Genomic DNA, 21,629 nt, shown 5'->3' with positions numbered 1-21,629 from the left:
TTAAGGTTATAACTCTGATTAGAAACATATTTTAGTACAGTATACTTTCAATATCTTGAACATTGATATCTTGAAAATCGTGTTGTGTCAAAAAAATATTTTCCCCTTGACATTATATATCGTCCACATAATGTTAATTTGAATTCCTGTGTTGAAGAGTTTCTTCTCAAAATCTTGTTTTTGTCGAATTTTTTTCGAAATAGAAATAAAAAATGTAAAAACCACGATGTAAAATAATTTTTTACCAATTCTTTTTATTTAATGTATAATTATTTTTGTCTTACTTTTAAAAATAAAATTATCATTGTTGTATTTAGACTTATAGTCAACTATCATTACATATTTAATGGTAGTTATTCTTATGTTTTTTGACTCTACATTTTAGAGTCATACTTTAGAATATATTTTTTCTGCCTTTTAGAAACGTATTTAACTCTGAACTTGTTATCTCGAAAACTCGCAATCTTTAAATTGTTTTTCTTCCCTTCAACTTTGAGATATCAAGAGTATACTGTATTGCAAATTCTTAACTTATTAATTTTAAGTAGTTAATGAAGTTAAGCATTGTAAATTCTTAATAGCATTGTAAATTCTTAAATCATTTACTTTTCGAAAGTAGTGAATAAATTTTAATTAATTTGATCATTATGTACAAATAATTAGATGATTCTATCTGGGGTGACACGTTTGACAAGGAGAGGAGTACTTTTTTCCAACACAAAGCCCAGAAAACCTCAGCTGAGTCGTCACTATCACAGGTTGTGCGTCTCTCTCAATCTCCACAAGTTCAAAATCATTTACTGGATGTCATTTGCGAAACAGAGGGGTCTCGAAGTGAGGGGTGGACGTCTCTCTTTAAGTTCTGAAAACACTCAATCCATTACTAATCTTAATGACGGCCTCAAACGTAGGTAAGAATCTTGCATAGCATTTTTAAACTTTATTTTTTTGTTTCATTTATTACTACTTAAGTATGGAAAGGATTAACTTCATAATATGTATAAATATCCCTAAACAATGTAAAAAGATCACAAATATTCCACGTAAACAGACATACTAAAGGTTCTATAATGAAGCACCTTCTCAGATGTCGAAAGACCGAGGGAAATGCCGAAATGAAAAAGAAAATTACCATATCAAATAATTACCATAAAATTTGAGTTGCATTGCAATACCGCTCTTTAAAGTGAATAAATTTTAAATGACAAAATTCAACAAATATATATTTAAATATACAGATTTTTTTTAGTTATTTTATTGATCAGAAATTATTTATTCGATTTTCGTTTGTATTTTAGATTTTTCTCATTTGAATTTACATAATTTAAAATGATGTAAAAATATGTGTATTTGGCAAGTGAAGCAATTTTTTTCTGAACAATATTAAATTGGATTGTTAATAGTTATCAAAACTTATGTTTTGCAGGGAATTATATATATATATATTTTGCTTTTCAGACCTCGCCCTGTGTGGAACATAGGTTACTTGAATTCAGAATTGTCTGACAGTGAAATATGGTTGTACAACTGTATGGATGAGGAGAGTGAAAATGTAATTGTTTAATTTAATAACTCGTTTGTCGGTGGGTTTTTTATTCTGAACTTAGCTCGAAATGAGTGAAAATGAACACAGCTCGAAATACTTGCATAAATGGACATAGCCATTTAAGAAAAAGGGCATAGCATTTGACGCTGTTTTTCAAACTTCTCTTATGAAAATTTTTCTCTTTTTTACGAATAAACTAATAGATGTAAATAAATTTGTAAAGTGATGTCATCTTTTTGCCTAACTAACTTGTTAAAAAAATATTTTTAATAAGCCCTTTTTGAAAAGATATTAAAAGTGAACAGTTATTTTTAGAAAATTGCCATGCATTCTATAAATTTTTAATAATGGTATTAGATTGACATTGTACGAATTTAGATTTTTAAAAATCTCTATCGTTTAGTGTTCTGTATATGAAGAGATACTTAAAATGTTTCATCTGTATTATACTCTGCCACCCCTGTTTTGAAATCCAGAAATTTTCTCTGTTACAATTGTGCTTAATGTTTAAAAGTAAGTGGAAATTCCTCATCTAGGTTGAACATTGAAAAGGTGCATGTCCATTTTTTTAAACACGCATTTCAAGTTGAGTTCAGAATATGAAGCTCATTATTATTATCCAGTCATTATTATTCATATTTTAGTATGAAACATGTATCCTAAATTAAGTTGCATGTACTTTATTTTGTTTACACTTTATTTTACTTTTTTATCTTTTGCTTGCAGCCCACTCAATCTTTTGACACTGATGTTGAACAAAGTTATTTTCTCAGTGTTAACAGGTATGTTTTTAATCACATTTTGTATTTTTTTTTTAAGACTGAGACATTGATAAAATATTGGAATTTTCTTTCTCACATTTTAAACTGTTTCTCTAAAAAAATAATAATTTTTGCGAGATACTTAAAAAGTTTAATGTTTTTGATTTTTATGAGAAGGGTTCAAATCAGGATTAAATGCATTTCCACACGCTATAACAAGGTGGTAAGAAACAAATATCGCTATCAAGGGAATCACCTTTCATACGAATAAGTATTCACCTTTATTTTTCGTCGGGAACTTTATGTTTTATATCTCAAATCAATTTTTTTTTCTCATTCACGTCTGGCAAGTCTTGAAAATGGGTGCCATGTTGACTGTTATTTCCAATTTGTATATTTTTGAAAGGAATTAAGTTTTTAATCAAGTAATTATGATATTATTTTGTCTCAAAAAATTATTGCTTTGATTCAATTTAAATTTAGTTAAAATATTGAATAAACACAGAATTGAATACAATAATGAACAAATATTTAAAAATTAACACTATTATTAAACTAGATTGCAAGCATAAACTGTTTCAAATATTGTTTTAATATTAGATATTTCTTTTTCAAAATTAGTTTCTTTTACTTGGGTTGTAAGAAATCTTTTTCCCCGAGTTGGTTTTTTGTTCTTTGTTGAAGAAATTTGCTATCCCTGTTTAGAATAGTTTTATATTTCATGTATATATCTGACTGATTTGCAATCATTTCTAGAGTATCCTATGGAAGAGAAGAGATAGTCAAAGACGTTGTATCAGAAGAAGTAAGTAGGATTAGAACTTTCCACGCTTTTTAAGAATTGATAATGATTTAATTTTTCTTTCTCTTTTAAGTGAAAAATAGTTTATTCTTTTCTAATACTTGTAATACCTGCATTTGTATTTAGCCTGTAACATTTACATTTAGTTTATCCCCTTTAGCAATGTTATAAATCATACGAGTGGTTAGTCTCAAAATTACACAGCCTAAATCTTCTTTATCTACTTCATTCACAACGGCTGTTGCTGGCACTGTGTCATAATTTCTTATATGTGACAGTCCTTGGATTGAGTATTTGGTATCAAAATACATATATATACCCCCAACAAGGACTCTTCCTGTGTACAGTTTTACTTGGTTTTGTTAACTAAGTTGTATTTAATTTCTATAATTTGTTTTTGTACGAGTCTGTTTTATCTGAATCTATAATTTATTTTTGTAGGACAAAGCTGAAACTCCCACTCACCGCCTAGTGGTGTACGGTCTAAAAGGTGCATGGACCAGGCACAATAGACTTGTTGTTTTCAGTCTGTTGGACAGCTACCAGAAAACTGTGATACTAAAGAAGAATCTGTCCACTGAAGCTCTTCGCTGTTTTAAAGTAGAATCTCAAAATACTCCTCAGGTAAAGAACGAAGGGGATATTCTTTGTAAATAGAATGGGTGTCTCAAGGTTTCTCTACTCTTTACCATTATTTTCTTGCTTTTCCCCCATGCCAATGCATGCAAACTACTTACTGAAATGTACTGCCATGGGGGGAAAAGCACGATTTCCCTAAAACATGGCAGCAGAGAGGGTACAAACATGGAAAGAGAAAATTGTGAAGCCTTAAGACACCTATTCTATTTACAGAGCGTATAGTAAAATTGATCTCAATGATGCTAATGGACTGGGTATTTTTTGTGACTATGTGCTACTTTTGTATTCAATTATGGTATTGTACTGCTATTATAATTGTGTATTTACATTTATTTTTGACTTCTTTTTTGCTAGTGTATTCAACATATGGCGAAATTAATTGAACTTAAATCATATTTTGGTGACCCTATAATTTTTAATATGTCAAATAGGTTTTGGTTATATTTCAAATCGCGTCCAAGCTATTCTTTTAATTCTTTATTATTTATTAGCAAGTCTTTCCATTTCTTTTTTTTTATACAAAATAATCATGATATACATCTAAATAAATTATTATGTATAAGCATATAATTTTAATTTACAAAAAAAAAAGCAATTCACAAAGTTCCATTCCATTCTTCCCCATTGCATGAGGAACACTCAAAAATCCTTTTTGTAGGGATTAACAAGAATTGGTGTTATGAATTGTGTTAAGCATTCACGACTATGCTGTGGGTATAAATGAAAAGGTTCATTCATGTTTGTTGTTAATTACAATTTATTTAGTGTGTTGATATAAATTAATTGAAGTCTTGTGCTGTTTTGGAACAGAAAGTCCGTTCCCAGACAAACACTTCCCAGACAAGTGTGTCAGCAGGTCCTAGTCCCATCAGCAACCTTCAGTCTAGTCACGCTGCATCCATGCTTCAGAAGTTAGTCGCAGAATCAGAAGCTAACTCCATGGTATTCATTGAAGAGGTATTTTATTTTCACATTCCTTTGTACATATTTGATATAATGATTGATTTTTTTCTGTAATAGACTCAATCTTAAAGGTTCAAAGTGGTGACCTTAAATAGGTAGGTTCTAGGCTACAAAATCAGGCCGAAACCTACTTTATTTGAATAAATGCACCTTTTTTCAGTCAAATAGTTTCTGAGTTAACTGAACTAAGTGTGCATGACAGCCCAAAGAGGGACTACTGTGCCCATCTCAGTTTCTCGATCTTGGGCTCTGGGGTGCAGGAGGAGATGTTCTGGTTGGAAGGTCAACCAAACGCAGAACACCCAATGTTTAGTCCCCAAGCATGCTTGGTACTCCTTTTATCGACCCACTGAAGGGATGAAAGGCTGAGTCGACCTTGCCCGACCCGAGGATTGAACCCATGGCACGAGACTGCGAAGCTTTACCACTCGGCCACCGGGCATCAGTTTCCGAGTTATCCATAATTATACATGTAATGAATATTTGGCTAAATATTCGTCTACGTATTTTTAAAAAATTTATTTTTTGGAAAAGTATTTTTTTTAATTTGAATAAATTTAAAAAAAATAATCTAAAATAGTATTTTTTACTATGCATTACTAGAAGTAGTTTTTCACATATTTATTGATCTCTAAAATTTGCAAATTTATGTTCTGAAAGACAAAGGGAAAAGCAAAAGTTGAAGAATTGAAACTAGATTACTTTATACTGTACAACGAGTTTTGTACTGCTGCTTTTTTTTTAATTACGTTTAAGCAAGGTAATTTCCTCCTTTTTTTAACACTTTTGTTTGAGGAATTGAAAATATTTCTTTGTTTCGTTTTTCTGTTTTAATTATCGAACAACATTTTAACGCAACGTTTCTTATAGACTTATTCCTTTATCATTACTTTTTTACATTTTATATCCGTCCTTTAACGTAATAAACTATCACTGTAAGTGGGGAGTTTTTCACAAATTCAAATTTGTAGCAAATGAATTAATTAATGATTGTGGTACATTTCGCTTTTATCTCTCTCTTTTTTTTAATTTGATGGAAATGAAATCGATTCAATCAAAATAAAAAACTAACTCTATCTGGCAATTAGGGCTGTCTATGGGTTGAGAAGATTTATTAAACCTATGTTTCTTTCTAGAAGAACAAAGTTCTTAATTTACAAAACTCTTTTCAGGCCAGTGTTGTTATATATTTCTGAAACTTGGACAATCACAAAACTGGAGGAAAATTGTATTGCAATATTTCGGAGAAAGATTTTGTGGATTAGACTTGGTGGTGTAAATGAAAACAATAACTGCAGAAGGAGATTTAACTTTGAACTGTACGAGATTTACAAGAAACCTGATATTATTAAATACATTAAAATCAGTAGAATGAATTGGATGGCCCACGTGTTTGAAATGCCTGATGACAATACAATAAAAAAGATGTAGGTTTTTAGACAAACTGGATCAAGAAAGCGGAGAAGGCTGCAGTTGAGATGGGAATCTGATTTTCCATGGAGTCTGATTTTCTTGCAATTAATGAAAAGAATTGGAGATCAAAGATAAATCGGAAGTCGTTCTGGAGGAATCTTCAGAGGAAGGCATTAGCCCACATTAGGCTGTCTGGCCAACTAAGATGATGAAATCAATTCAATATTTTTAATATGATATTGCACACATGATTTTCGAATCACGGATTCAAGGAATCACTCTTTGACAGGCTCTGATTTCGCCGATATAGTTATTCCATGAGATGGTTCAATCTTTTTTGCTACAAATTTTCAACTTGAAAAAAAAAATCCCGATATTTTCTTTACATCATTTTATTACTCGCAAAATTCAAATCATGCATTTGATTACGTACTTTGAATGCGATGATTTTATTGTTTTTTCAATTTTTCGGCAGTTTTTGTTAGTGCTATTGATTTTCACATGGGTTTTAAAATTGCGCTATTGGTCATTATTAACACGTGTAATTCGAATTAAATAATCACGTATTGAGGCTCTAAATTTGCTTTAATAGTATTGTAAAACCATGTTGTATTTTGATTTTATTTTAGGCAATTATTGATATTGATTTTTATGTGGTTTTTGAATATCCTGATATATTTCGGCCAATGTGAGAAATTCGAATTGCGCATTTGAGTATTTACTTTTTGACGCTTCTTTTTTAGTATTTACTTCAATCTTTTTTTTCTCATTAGTTTTTTTTTGGTTAGTATCGCTTTTGATTTCCACATAGTTTTAAAAATCCAATATTTTTAATATGATATTTATTATAACAACTGAATCTTGAAACACACATTTTTGTAACCCCTTTAAGAGTCTGATTCGTTGAGTCTCGTCGTCGATCATTTTTTCTATAGTTTTTGTCAAGGTTTAACGATTTTTAATAATTTTTGTTTAATGTAAGAATAATTTACGAAATGCGAAAAAGAAAATTATTGGTTTCATTTTTCCGACTACGAAATGTGAAAATACTATAATAACAATTATGCTGGAATAAAAAAAACTGATGAGTAATGCTAGTATATGACTAATACACATGAATATTACTGGATTTCATAAAACATGTTACATTTACAATTTAAAAAAATTATATACAATTTTATTCTATATGATGTAGATTTTTTTTTTTTTTTTTTGCAGAAACAATGCTTCTTTTTCTTTAAATTAGTAATTAAAATTAGGAGTATCTTGCTAAAAGATATTAGTGCTAACGAAGTTTGTCGCAAAAAATGCAGTCACAGCTTTTAAGTATAAGGAATAATATTTGTTAATGATTTTTTTTAATAAATAAATAAATGTTGCTATTCAGCCGATTTCTTTTCTGACGGAATATTCAGCTATTCGACCAAATCACTATTCGCTACATCACTAATCATAATTATTAATAACCATTTTACGTATGGAATTTTGTTTGAATAAATGAATTTTTTAATTATGTGCAATTCGCTTGAAAAGTTGTAGAGATATAGAGCAAACACACAAAAAGTGAAATTAACATTAAAGGGTTCAAACTTTCTACAGCTCTTCTGACCCAATTATTGGGACTGATTGCAGCTGAAACTTACATTTTGAGGTCAGACATCTGTATTCATCAAAAAAAGGGTATGTTTATTAAAGAAAGTACGAATTTGTATCCGATTTTGTAACTTAATATTGTCTATCTTAATTAATTAACATATTTGAAGTCACCCCCTCAAACCATTCATTTTCAAATCTAGTATGTGAAAATTCGATCATTACAACAAAAGTTGTTCAGGGTGGGTTTGTTCTTTTGAACACTGTACATTTATTTTTTTAGAGTAAAAATACTTTTAAAATGTGTAAAAGCTAAAAATGTATTCTCCCACCTATAGATGGAGGGCACAACTCGTGAACAAAAACTGTATGGAGTGTCTGCATGTGAAACTGATGATGTGCTTCAGAAAAAATGGCTCAGTAAGAATTCTAATCTCTTTCTCACTTCCAAATTTCTTCTTAGGTCTAAATTTGAGGTCTTCTAAATTTTTATTTTCTGGTGAAAAAAATTTCAAAACCTTAGTGTACTGCTATACATTAGAAAAATCAATGTAAGCAACCAAAATGTAGTTTTTTTTATATACATTTGGCGTTTTTCTATGTCTTATAACTTGTTGTGCAAAAAATAATTGTTTTACAAAATAATTTTTCAAATAGTTTTTTGAAATTTTATTTTAGCGTTGATAGCATTAACAATAGGGAAGGAAAATTGTTATGGAACCATAAAGGTCTTGCGTTGGTTTTTCAATCCCATGGTAGTTTAGTATCAAAGTTACAATTTCCAATAAGATTTTCAATATTAAGCATATTAATTATCTTTTTTTACCTCTTATGTTGTTTTCATTTCTTATTTTATGAAATGAGACATTTTTATTTATTTATGAATCGAAAGTAAAAATTATAGAATGTCAGCCAACTATAATTGAGAATTTAACTCTAAATGAAACTATGATAACTAATTTACAAATATATGATACTTTTAACGGAATAAACACTTTGTTACTATCCAAAAAAAACTATTTACAATTTCCTATAAATTTTATTTTTAAGATATGCTTTTACATCCCTTTTTACAGTCAATTCCTTATTACTATCTGTGAAAATGGTTCACTATATACAAAATCTTTCAAAAAATATTTTTAGCATATTGCAGTATTGTTGGAAATAGTGACTGGTATGGAACAATCTTTATGAATTATTGACTAACAAAATATATATCTCTACAATATAGTTTCTACTTTCAATATTGTCTCTGCAACATAGCTTCCTTCATGTGACAAAATTTTTAATCAGAATATTAAAATTCAATATACTCTCCATATAACAAAGTGTAGGTCACTAATTTTTTAAACATTTATATGTTCAATTTTAGTAATTTGTGGCATTTTTTTTATGTTTTTATTTCTAAAATTTTTGAAAAAAGTTGCAATTTCGGGCTACAAATTTGTTTTTTCATATGCCTGGTTTTTTAAACCATTCACATTATTCATTTAAAACTCTCATTTATGTGTATTGTTTTATTTTTAATTAAAAGGCATAATTATATACCTTTGAATTTACTACTTAGACTCAAAATTTAGTGGCAATCAAAAAAGAAATTTGAGTAGGCTATAATCCAACTTCTATAATCTCATTTGTTCACCATAAATGTATGAAATAGCATAAGTTAAACAACAGTTTGGACAAAATCCCTCTAAAAATGTTCATAACTACTGAGTGTTCACCATATCCAGTGATAAGAAGTAGTGCATTGCAAGTAGTGAAACTACTGTATTTGCTACTTTTTTTGTAGTGTAGTGTGCTACTTTTTAAAAAAAAAAAAAAAAAAAAAAAGAGTAGTATAGTGAGTAGTGCAAAAAAAAAACAGTAGTTTGTAGCGATTCCTGGCTACTACTTTTAGCGTTAGTTTAGAAAAGTATCACGACTAATTTTGCATTTCTTAAATTAAATATTCGTTGTTGAAAAAGGCATAAAAAGTTCAAGGTTAAATGAACAAATTCGACAAGGAATCTTTTGGAATAACAAATTTGCTAATGTAAGCATGAATAAATAATTCTTAATTATTCCCTTAAATTTAGTGTCTGCTAATTTTTTTATTCAAAACCATTTTAAACGTAAGTGAAAATTAAGTTCTCCAACAAAGTTCATCTCCTTAAAGTAGTGAAGTAGGTACTAAATTCCAATGTAGTTTGTAGTCGCTACATTTAAAAAAAGTAGTTGTAGTTAACTACATTTGTAATAAAGTAGTTTGTGACAAGCTTTCCTCTTTCCCCCACTACAGCCCCTCTGGCGGTGAACTAGGACAGTCTGCCAGGAACCGCCGTTAAGTACGGACGTTTAATTCGAGCCCAAAACCCCCTCTTCCAAATTCTTGTATTTTTTTATCCTTGTTTTATTTTTATGTGTTTTGTCCTTTTCAATAAATATTTAGAGTTAGATAATTTCTAGTCTTTCATTATTTATGTGAATTGGTAGAAATACAAATAAACCAAGACTTCCCCTACAAATTGTAGTTTTTCCGACCACTGTACTGGGTTCATTATTGTGGGATTAGATTAGCCCCTGTCAAATTTTACTTTTTTCTAGTTTTAATATGCTTTGTTTTATTTTGAAAAAATAATTTAATGTAATAGAAAAGCATTTTTTTTAGCATGCAAACTCTGTTTCTGCAAGTGAAATATTTTTTCACATCTAGTAAACTAAGATAATTTAAAGCCTGAAGATAGCTATTTTTTTTGCTTAGAAATAAGTAAGGATTTAAAGTAAAAAAGAAAAATATGTTTGTCACATACAGGCATTATATAGTTAAACACTATTCTGTGAGGCTGCTTAAGTTATAAAATTTTTTATTGCGTTTTTTAGACCAACCTGATTGTAAATTCATTTCAGTTGAATTGGTGAACAGTCAGGTGATGTTGAGAGGTTGTGAGACATCTGGTTATGTGATTGTGAGTGCTGCAAAAGCAAAACTTTTGCAGAGATTGCACATGCCTGTATGGAAGAACAGATCTCTCGTCTCTAAGACAACGTGGGTGGGATCCTTTGAATGTATGCAGGTGAGAAGATTGACTTGCTTAATAAGAGATTTTAAGTTGAAAATTAAAATTATTTTACTCTTACCTCTTCTTAAGATAGTTTGTTATTATAAACAATTAATAATGTTATGTTAGAAATATTTTTTTTCATAAAAAGATTAGAAAAATATAATTAAATTTAAATGGAAAAGTAAGTTGTAAAAGAATGGAAGAAATATAAATGCAAAACTGGATTTCATAAGGGGACACCCTGCGTGCATTTTTATGACAAGGTGTATAGCATTTTTTAAAAAGTACTTTTTGGTGCTTAATTTTGATTTTCATTTTTTAAAAGCCCTTTAATGTGCTCTCTCATTTGGGTGTTGTAGAAAGTGCTTAATTTTCTATGCTAAATTTGCTTGAAATTTTCAAATCAAACTTTTTTTATAAGTTACCAAATACGATTCTCTGCAAAATTATGGGTAAAAAATTTATAATATTTTCCAGTATATATCTAGCGCTGTATGAAAATACTAATTTAAGTGCCTATATCTTGTTAAATTTTTAAAATTTCAAAATGATAATATTGTTATAATTAAAAATTGATTCAAATGGTTTTTTTTTTTTTTAACTTTATAGAATATTTTTAAAATTATAGCTAAAAACCGAAGACAAAAGATATTTTTATAAAAATGTTGGTATATCTATAAATATTCAAGCTTTGCTTACGAATTATGCAATTTTAGCATCTAGTAACCATAGTAATCATGACAAGTTACAAGTTATTGCTATATTTTCTGATTGTGAATGTGCAAAAAAAAAACTTTAATTTGTTCGTAATTTATTGCCAGTTCGTCAAATCGCTGAAAATTTTATGTTAAGTACAAAAAATCGTATGATCTAAACACCCTTAAAGTTATAAAACAACTCGCCTTTTTTTAAAAATTTTAAAAAAAAATTTCAAAAACTTAGTGTTTCATCAATTTTTGTAGAGTGGTGTATGAATGAAAAACTGTAAACAACAAGAAAAAACACAAACCTTAATTATAGTTTTTATGTAAAAAAGTGTTTAAAAATATTTTTTCAGTGCTTAAAAAGTTTTTAAAGAGTACCTATTTAAAAAAAATTAATGAAAATTACGCACCCTGTATGGAGGACTTTTCCGTTAATAACCGTTAACAATTTGTTGTTTTGTTAAAGAGTTATTCAGAGAAAGGCTCATACATTAATCAGGAAGGTTGTTCCCAGATGATGTCCTGTTTTGTATTCATGTTTCTTTTGTTCTCTTACAATTTGTTTTTCTTAATCAATTTAATTATAATTATAATTTTTTTTAAATTTATATGAAGGGAAACTTAAGCACTTTCCAAAATTCGACTTTTTCTCTGTTACATCTTCAAACTGATATTAACGAATTTTTATTTAACAATGTTAATTGGAAATATATTAACTTTACAATAAAATGAATACTTTTAAAAAATGTCAATGCCTATTCTTTTTTTCTAGCCTGTATTGTAAATACTGGTTTGTTTTACTCAAGTTCTTTTTATGTAAATTTTTTCCCATGAAGTTTCTGTTTTAAAACTTTTGTATAAGTTCACTGAAGAGCTGTAAGTATAATCTAGATATATAGAGAGGAAATCTTCGAGAATCAAGACAATTTATAAAATAATGCCCATTACAAATGTTATGAGCGCTTAACAGAAAACTGGCTTAATAGTTAAGAGTAAATCATGAGTTCATACTGAAATATTCTTGTTAAAATACATTCAAATTTAAAATTAATTTTGTTTATTTATTTTGCTTTGCTTTTCAGTGTGGTGATGTAATTTTGTAATTGCTATTTTTCTATTAAGTCAATAAAATACCAGTAACACTTCTAATTCAGACAGTATACAAGGTTGAAAGTTGGCCTTAAATTCCTTTTAAAAAAAAGAAAGTGTCCTTAAATGTCCTGAAATTTTTGTATAAGTTAACAGGAAGAATAAACATTATTTATCTAAAAAAGAATTGACGAAATTTAATTACATACCCACAAGCTCAATGTTTCAAAATGGGTCAAAACTCATCTCTTGTGCTAAATAACTTAAAGAGTCTTAAGTCCTCATCATATAATTGTTTATTTTTATAAATTGCTAAATAGATTGCTACTGACTACCCAACTTGAGAATTAAACCTTAATCTGCAGCTTTATAAATAAATGCATTGATCACTATACAACAATTCTTCCTAAAGAGCAAATTAGCAGCAGCAACATAAAAATGAAATGCATGGTACTTTGTTGCTGTTAAGTTCTGTTTAAATTGTCTAAAAACAAAAGTAACCTGGGGATATGCTGATTTTCTGTTTTATTCCTCTCCTTACTTATTTTATATAAAAAGAACTAAACCTTTTTAGTATTTGCTCATAAACACTTTATAATGGATGTCATTTTTCAGTACTATGCAACTGTGGATGCCGGTGTTCCGAGTTCATCCGTAGATGACGTCATGTGGCTGTCACTAGATAATATTGAGGAGCGTGAGTCCATGATCATCAGTGACCTCCCTGACCTCGTTGGCAGTGGTCACAGTGTTGGAGGTGTGGTGAGCAGCACTGTGGGGGCCACATCAGATCCTGACTCTGCCCCCATACAGCTCCAAAGAATTGTTTCAAGATGTGGATGCCAATTCTACTATGCCAGTTTTGGAGAAAATGTGGATCCTAGCAATCTGGAAGAAGTTCCTCCACTAGTAATTATCTCTTTCTGTCTTAATACAGCAGATTGTTCGAAATTACACAAAATAAAACTTATTTTAAGTACACAGTACTCAAATCTACTTCAACAAAATTGTTACAATATCAAAACTTGCTAAAATCACCATTGCCATTTTGTAAAAGCAAATTTTTATTCGGGATATGTTTAAAAAAAATGAAAAACTTTTGTTTCTTATCTGAATAACTAAATCTTTCTATTTTCCGATGTTTTGATGTTCGAAGCCCAAAGGAATTAGAGTGGTGTATACAAAAGGATTTATTGCTATGGATGGTTGGCTGAATAACAAGCTTTCTATAACTGAACTTCCGGTGTATTCCTCAGCTTACGAAGCGATGTGTGAACGGGTTTAATATTCTATGAAGTTTTATTATTATAATTTGTGAATTAGTGTAATAAGTTAGGCATACTTTTACCATTCCTAAAAGTTTCCTATAATTTACGAATTCTAACAAGTCGTGATCCTAAAACAAATTTAACGAAATTAATACAGCATAGAAAAAGTGTAAGGTTTGCCATGTTTTGAGTATTATCCTTTATTTGGCTATATTTGTTTGAAATATCACCGTTTGATATTTTTTGCTGTTTAATTCGTTGAAATGTAAATAAAAAGAATGCGGTATATTGTAAGGACTATTAGTATAATATTGTAAAGTCACAAGAAATATAACAACATACCTGGGTAAGGGTTGAAACTGGACTAAATATTTTATTATAAATAAGAGGTTATATTAAGGACAACACTGCTGCCATCTATGTCAGCATTTGTGATGCCATCTATGTACAACAATATAAACTAACTCATTCAACACTCCCACTTTAGTTTACATTTTTGGGAATACTAAAAGAAAATAACAAATGCACAGAAAAAATAAATCATTTTAGTCCCATTAATTTTTTCACAATGTTCATGCTTAGTTCTATTTACAGTTTTTGTTAAATAGCCCACAATCATTTTTATCAGATTCACTCCCACTGTTCAAAGCAATCCTATTCTTTTTTTGGTGCGTTTTTGTCTTCACTTTGACTATTGTCAGATGTAATTCTCCTCTTTTTTTCGGTTCACTATCTGAAACATTTTTTTTTGTTCTTGGTTGACCTGTCTTCATCACTCTGACTGCCATCACTTGCTCTTTTTCTTCTTTTAGATTTTGCATTACCCTGACAGAATCTTCACTTCCACTATCAGAAGCAATTTTCCTCTTTTTAGGCCCACTGTCTTCATCACTTTGACTAATATCGCTAGCACTTGCTTTCCTTTTTCTTTTAGACTTTTCTTTTCCACGGTCAGACTCCTCACTTGATGAAATAGTTGCTTTAGAAACAATTCTGCTCCTTTGCTTGGATTCTCTATCTTTCTTACGTTTTCGTCTTTTACCGTCTTCTTCTCCTCCATCATCAGTTTCATGGTCATCTCGTGGCACACGTCTTCTCTGTCAGAGCCTGAAACCTTTGCTTCTTCATCTGATTGTTCTTTATTGGAACGTTCATCATCTGATTGTGCCTTATTGGAACCACCTTCATTGTCAGATTGGGCTTCCTTTCCAGAATCAGATGCTTTATTATATTCATCATTTTTAAGTTGAATTTTTGTAAAGACTTGATTGGGATCAAGTGGTGTTGGAACTGGATGTGACTCATGCATGTTATATTTTTTAAGCATTCGCTCAACGTATTGGGTTTGATTTTGGTTAATGGACCCTTCTGATCTATTATGATCTATTTTAATCCCTGAACAATAATTGGCTTCACCTAAATCTTTCATTTCAAATCTTTCACTTAGTTGCTTCTTCTTTAAATTTTTAAGAACTGAGTTGCTAAAAATTAATAAATCCCATTTCAATTAAGCCTTCTTCTAATGTCAGATACCAAAGCCTGCCACCTTGCTTTAAGCCATCTAGAGCTTTATTAAGTTTAAGAACTTTCCCGTTTAAATTTTGTTCGTAATATTCACTTATCCCATCAGGAGTTTTCATATATACTTCTTCATTTAGTGTCTCTTGAACAAAAGCCATAACAGCATCCATTTAATCGATTTCCCAATCATAAATAACTGCATAAGTCAACAAAACTCTTAATGTTACATAACGAACTACTAGGGAAAACGTTTCTGTATAATCTATTCCTTCGATCTGGGAGAAACCTTTAGCTACTAAATGGGTTTTATACCTTTCAATATCTCCATTAACATAAAGTTTTATTTTGATTACCCATTTGCAATCAACAATGTTTTTATTTTTAGGCTTATTTACTATGTCCCAAGTTTTGTTTTTAATGTGGCCCGCTATTGTTTCACATAAAGATTCTCTCCAATGCCTGGCATTACTACCATTGAGTGCCTCACCAATAGTATTAGGTTCAGAAAGAAGTTCATTTATTGTCACTAAAGCATTGGCAAAGCAAATAGGATCTGAATTTGGCATTTGCAAATCTGCATACCATTGGTATCAAAATTTTGATAACGAATTGGAAGTTTAACTGTTCTTCCTATAGGCGTTAATTTTGCATGTCATTATCAACAGTTATATTATTACTCTCATTATTATTTACAAAATCGCCTCTATTTAAGCCATTAATGTCATCCCTACCTGTGTTAATATCATTTTGGAAATTTAATTCATTATCACCCCAGCTAACATTATCATCTTTTTGGAGTTTATCTGATGTGTTGTTAAAATCAACAATGCTCCCACTGAATATAGAGTCATCACTGAACTCTAGTGAGCTTTTGTCACTGTTATTGCCATGATACATATCATGTTCCAAAAAATGTACATCTCGGGCTACAACAATATTATAATTAGTTGGATCAATTAGACGATAGCCCTTCCTATCCTTACAATACCCAACAAACATTAACTCTCTAGCTGTCACGTCCCATTTTAAACGCTTCTGTTTGGGAATATGAGCAAAAGCCCGACACCCAAACACCCTTAAGTATTTCAAGTTTGGCTTTTTCACCACTCCATTTCTCAAAAGATGTCATGTTTGGAACTGCAATGGTTGGAGATATATTTTTACAATGAGCTGCTGTTTCAACTGCTTCAGCCCAATATTCCTGGCCAAGGTGGGCATCCACCATCATAGACCGAGCTCGCTCAACAAGTGTTCTGTTGTTGCGTTCAGCAACCCCCATTTGCTCCGATGTATTAGGGATAGACTTTTGATGCTGAATCCCTTTGGAAACTAGAAAACTATCTATTTCATTATTAACATACTCCATCCCATTATCAGAACGTAAAATCTTAATAGGTTTGCCAGTTTGTCTTTCTACATATGCCTGACAGTCTTTGAATTTTCCAAGAACTTCAAATTTATTCTTTATAAAATAAACAAAAGTCATTCGTGACAAATCATCTATGAAACTTAAAAAGCACCAAGAACCCCCTATTGATGAAACACTCATGAGTCCACAGAGGTCACTATGCACCTTAACAATTCTTTTGCTTGTTTAGCCTTACCCTAGGGAAATGGTTGTTTATTCATTTTATCTTTATTGCATGGTATACAATCATTAATTTTTTCATTAAAAGAGAAACCCTCAACCATACCTTGCAATCTAACCATCCCTCCTTCACTTAAATGACTTATTTTCTTATGCAATATTTCATTTGATGAGTTTTGAGTAGTAATTAAAGCCATATCATTATGAATATCTAAATATAATCTATCACTGACACCTGTTCCACTAGCTACTAAATTATCACCCGTATAAACAAAACATCTTTCTCCTGTAAAGGTAGTAACCATCCCAAAAGTTTTGTTTAAATACTTAATAGATAGCAAGTGTGCAGTTAGCTTTGTGCAGTAACCGTCCCAAAAGTTTTGTTTAAATACTTAATAGATAGCAAGTGTGCAGTTAGCTTTGAAGCATGCAATAAATTATTAAAAGTTACTTTTGCTTTCTGCCCATTGATACAACGAAGCCCAACGAAGCACAAGAATCCATGCACCAAGGATTTGGATTAGAATTTGCGACATAGATACCTGCTACATAAGCTTCTTCCTTCATAGGAGTCTTACTAGAAGTAGGCTTTACATTTATCTAGAAATGGGCGGAAAGCAAAAGTAACTTTTGTTAAATTACTAGAAGTAGGCCCTTTTTGTTAAATTTATCATACCCATTTTTCTGGCGTGGGGGTCTTTGACAATCTATACTTTTATGCCCAAGCAAAATAACATTTGAGGCATTTCCCCTTAAACTTATTCCTGCCTTTAAACTTCTCATTAAGAAAAGCTTAATCTAAATTCCCATCAAAATTAGGTTTATCATCCTCAGCCATTAATCTAGTTTTAACGTTATCTACAGTTATCACTTCCCCACAATTTTTCAAAGCCATGATAAGGGGTTCAAATCTATCAGGTAAGTTAGCTAAAATTATTCCAGCTATTAATTCCTCATCTGCTTTAACTCCTGTTGATTTTAATTGCTGATATGCTGAAATTACTTTATGAAGGTAGTCACACATGTCTTTACAATCTGTGTACTTAGTGTTAACCAATTCTTTAATTACAGACACTTTTCTAGTTATTCCTTTATCATCATAAGTTTTTGATAATATTTCCCAGGCTTCTTTGCCACTAGATAAGTCCCTCAAATCATTAAAAATTGTTTCACTAACCCCTTCAACTATGTATGACAAGGCTTTGGCATCTAAAGCTACATCTTCCTTTTTCCCTTCAACATAATCCCATAAATCTCTTTTGATTAAGTGCATTCTCATGGCAAACTTTCAATCAGCATAATTTGCCCTCCCAGTTAATTTTTTATGGCTAAAAGAACCTTCTCCCCCTGGCATGATAATTTTTTCTTTGTTAACTTTAAATTAAGCTATTAAAAAATATTACTATAAAATAATAAATTTTCTATTAAAACATAGTTAAATTAAATTAGTTACTAAGTTTAAAAAGAAAAACAACAACATTTATTTAAGTGTTAAGCATTTAAGCCTAACCATGTGTTAACACATGCTATCATAATTTATCTATCTTTAATTCTGAAATTTAGCAAAGAATATAAAAATAGGTAAATATATTAAACTTAATAAATGTTAGCTATAAATTTCTTGGACCATTCTGGGCTCATAACCTAAAGACTTAACCCAATAATTTATGCATGGAGGTCACAAGAAATATAACCACATACCTCAGTAAAGGCTGAAACTGGACTAAATATTTTATTATAAATAAGAGATTATATTAAGGACAACACTGCTGCCATCTATGTCAGCGTTTGTGATGCCATCTATGTACAACATTATAAACTAACTCATTCAACGTATTGGATGGCATTCCTTTTTCAAGCTTAGGCGTAAAAATCAGTTCGAAGTAGTAACTCAGAAGTCTTACGACGAATTTTAACGCCAGTGCCATCTGCTCGCAGCTTTACACGCTCAATGATCCCTAGTGCTGTAAAATGTATATATAAATATCAAAATCCATTTTCATACTTCTTTGTTAAAATCTTAAATCCTGAGGAAACTATATCCATAATTTTCAAAAGAATTTGAACTGATATAATCTTTTTACTCATTGATTTTAATAAATAGCAATTTTTCCATTTATGTAACCTAGGATAATCCTCGAGTCTTAAACCTTCCCTCTTAAAACAATTGTAATCAATATGGTTTCAAATCATAATAATGCGATTTTATACAACCGACTACTACAATGACTATTTCATTACTACAGACAATACAGACCATTATATTATTTCATTTTAACACATATAACTACTTTTCCACTATAGCATTCAAAATTAAATTTCAATTTTATTTTTCATACCCTAGAAAGTCACTTCAAATACAACTGTTGAACATGTTAGAACTTTAGTGTGCTATTGATTAATTGATTGCCAATAGCAGCCAATTTATCTAGTAAAAATTCTATCTTGCATCTTGTTGGCACATGATATTCGTGAAATAACACTGTGTGCTTTTAAAGAGATATTGCGTATTGATTATCTGCTTGAATTTGTTGTTGTTGTTTCTTATCCTCTAATTGTCTGACGAAGTCAGACAGGATCCAGTAGGTTGTTGACCCTCAAAAAGTCGATTACAAGAAGTGGAGAAGCATATAAGTCCTCCTTGGAAAGGCCCAAGCAGTCGAGGATATGTTCGGCTGAGGCCTGCTGGGCTTTGTTGTTGTTGTGCTTGAATTTAAATGTATTTTATAACTTCTGACTAGCAATGTTTCATATGTGAACACCTATTTGATTTTAACCATGATATTACAGTAATAGATCAATTGATGAAAGGCAATATCGGTTAAAATTAGGAAATGTTGTTACTGGTGAGAGTAGTATTTTTAATAGTTGACACTGCTGAAAAGATGAGGTCACGTTTTCAAAATTTGAAAATTTTAAATTATCGTAATTTTGTGGAGATCTTTGAAGATACTGCTTTTCTGGGGATAGTTTCATGAGGGGAATTCCTCAACAGCTTCTTTGGTTGAGAGCGGCAGCTATTGTTACATTGTTGCCACATGTTTTTCCCCTTAGTTAATTCCTTAGATTAAAATATCTATCCTAAAATATTAAAATAGATGCCTCAAAAGGAAAAAAAAGGAAGGGGATTATGAAATTTTGGAGAATCAATATGACAAAACAGAATTTTCAAGCTTGAGGTAAAATAAAATCACCAGGTGGACCTCCCCATAAGATATGCCATACCAAAATTTAAGGTTTTAAATAAATCCTGTGGCATATCTCTGCCAAATTACGGTATTTAAAAAAATATTGATATTGTTAATGTAAAGCATTTCTCAAAACATGGTTGGTACTATTATTTTCATTTCTAAAATGAAGAACAAATTTTCCTGTCCTGTCTTAGTAAGTTTATATAAAATTTTCAGCTAATCAAATTTAGGGTTTGAACCAATAATTGTAATCATAATAGAGAAATTATCTTAAAATATGAAACAAACTTAAACTCTAAGGAAGCCTTTGATAACCAAAATCAGTCCGCCTAAAATTTTGAACCAGTGTAAAATAACCTGAATGTTTCAGGGAGAATAACAGCTTACCTATGTCTTACTATATATAAAAATCTAATGATGATATCACAGTTTTCCATTGTTGTCTGTGCATTTTTATTGGCCAGAAAATCACTTGGTAGGAATCAGTTATCCTCATTAATTTTCATATTGTTTTGGTTGTGATGAGCATAAAATTGATATAAATCATAAAGGTGTTGTTTTTCTATAAATATTTTTGTATCCCTAATTTAAAGTTATTTTCTGTACTGCTATTATTACGCTTAAATTCAATAGTTTAAAACTAAGATTAATTGTATTTTTTTTTATTATTATTATTTAATTCTGCGCTACATTTACGATAAAATTATTTAGAAAGGTGGTCTAATCTTATTAACCCTTTTTTACAATTATTATTTTTCTGCAAATAAAATTAATATACTGTTTTAAATTACAGTTAAAGAGATTGTTAAATGATTTAGAACTTAACGATCAGCTTCATACACAATGAGTAGCAAGCAAAAATAGTATTTAATATATCCGCCAGTTTGATAAGCAAAAATATTAAATTATGGTTGTAAACTCATCAAATTTGTTTGAACAATAAAATGTTATAACAATATAAATGTTATTTTAAAAAATGATTTCTTAGAAAAATTACTTTTATTTACCAATAGATCTAAATATTAATAATACTAAAAGATAATAAAATTTGGATGTGGGAAGTGGAGGCAAACAGAATTCCTTTTCGTACATAGATGTTAAGTAAATAATTTTTTAGTAGAAAACTGTTTTCTGCCAAGAAACAACAATTATTGTGAAGCAATCATCGGGGTTGGTGAGCAGCAGAAACAGGGGTCTTAGCCCACTAGTTATAAATACAATAGAGCGCCGATTATCCGAACTGCTCGGGACCGAACGTGGTCCGGACAATGAAAAGTTCGGATAGATGGAAAGTTGCTTAAAATCTAGTTTAAATGATTATTATTTATGCCCTAACTTCCCTTTTCTCACTTTTTCCGGGCTTAGAACTGGCAGTGCTATTTTAAATAGCTCTGGCATGTTTAAAAGTTTTTTTCTGTAATTTTTAAATCGTTTTTATTTATTTACTTTCTTTTTTTTTTCCTTTTTTTCATTTCGAATTTTTTAAATCATATTACAGCTTTGTATA

At 30.1% G+C, this 21,629-nt stretch overlaps 1 protein-coding gene across 1 annotated transcript in view; it reads left to right on the top strand.

Moving 5' to 3' along the window:
• Nucleotides 1–21,629, top strand: part of hob (bridge-like lipid transfer protein family member hobbit) — a 116,726-nt gene that overhangs the window by 64,403 nt on the left and 30,694 nt on the right. The window contains exons 33-41 of the mRNA XM_016058688.4: nucleotides 664–911; nucleotides 1,459–1,552; nucleotides 2,273–2,328; nucleotides 3,064–3,112; nucleotides 3,551–3,733; nucleotides 4,559–4,705; nucleotides 8,056–8,137; nucleotides 10,607–10,773; nucleotides 13,170–13,463. Coding sequence (XP_015914174.1) covers nucleotides 664–911; nucleotides 1,459–1,552; nucleotides 2,273–2,328; nucleotides 3,064–3,112; nucleotides 3,551–3,733; nucleotides 4,559–4,705; nucleotides 8,056–8,137; nucleotides 10,607–10,773; nucleotides 13,170–13,463 — 1,320 coding nt within the window. The remainder of the gene's footprint in view (nucleotides 1–663; nucleotides 912–1,458; nucleotides 1,553–2,272; nucleotides 2,329–3,063; nucleotides 3,113–3,550; nucleotides 3,734–4,558; nucleotides 4,706–8,055; nucleotides 8,138–10,606; nucleotides 10,774–13,169; nucleotides 13,464–21,629) is intronic.

Source organism: Parasteatoda tepidariorum, chromosome 4 (assembly GCF_982258835.1).
Source record: "Parasteatoda tepidariorum strain Cologne lab strain chromosome 4, Ptep-v5.0, whole genome shotgun sequence".
Classification (NCBI taxonomy): domain Eukaryota; kingdom Metazoa; phylum Arthropoda; class Arachnida; order Araneae; family Theridiidae; genus Parasteatoda; species Parasteatoda tepidariorum.
This window is presented reverse-complemented; position numbering and strand designations above follow the sequence as displayed.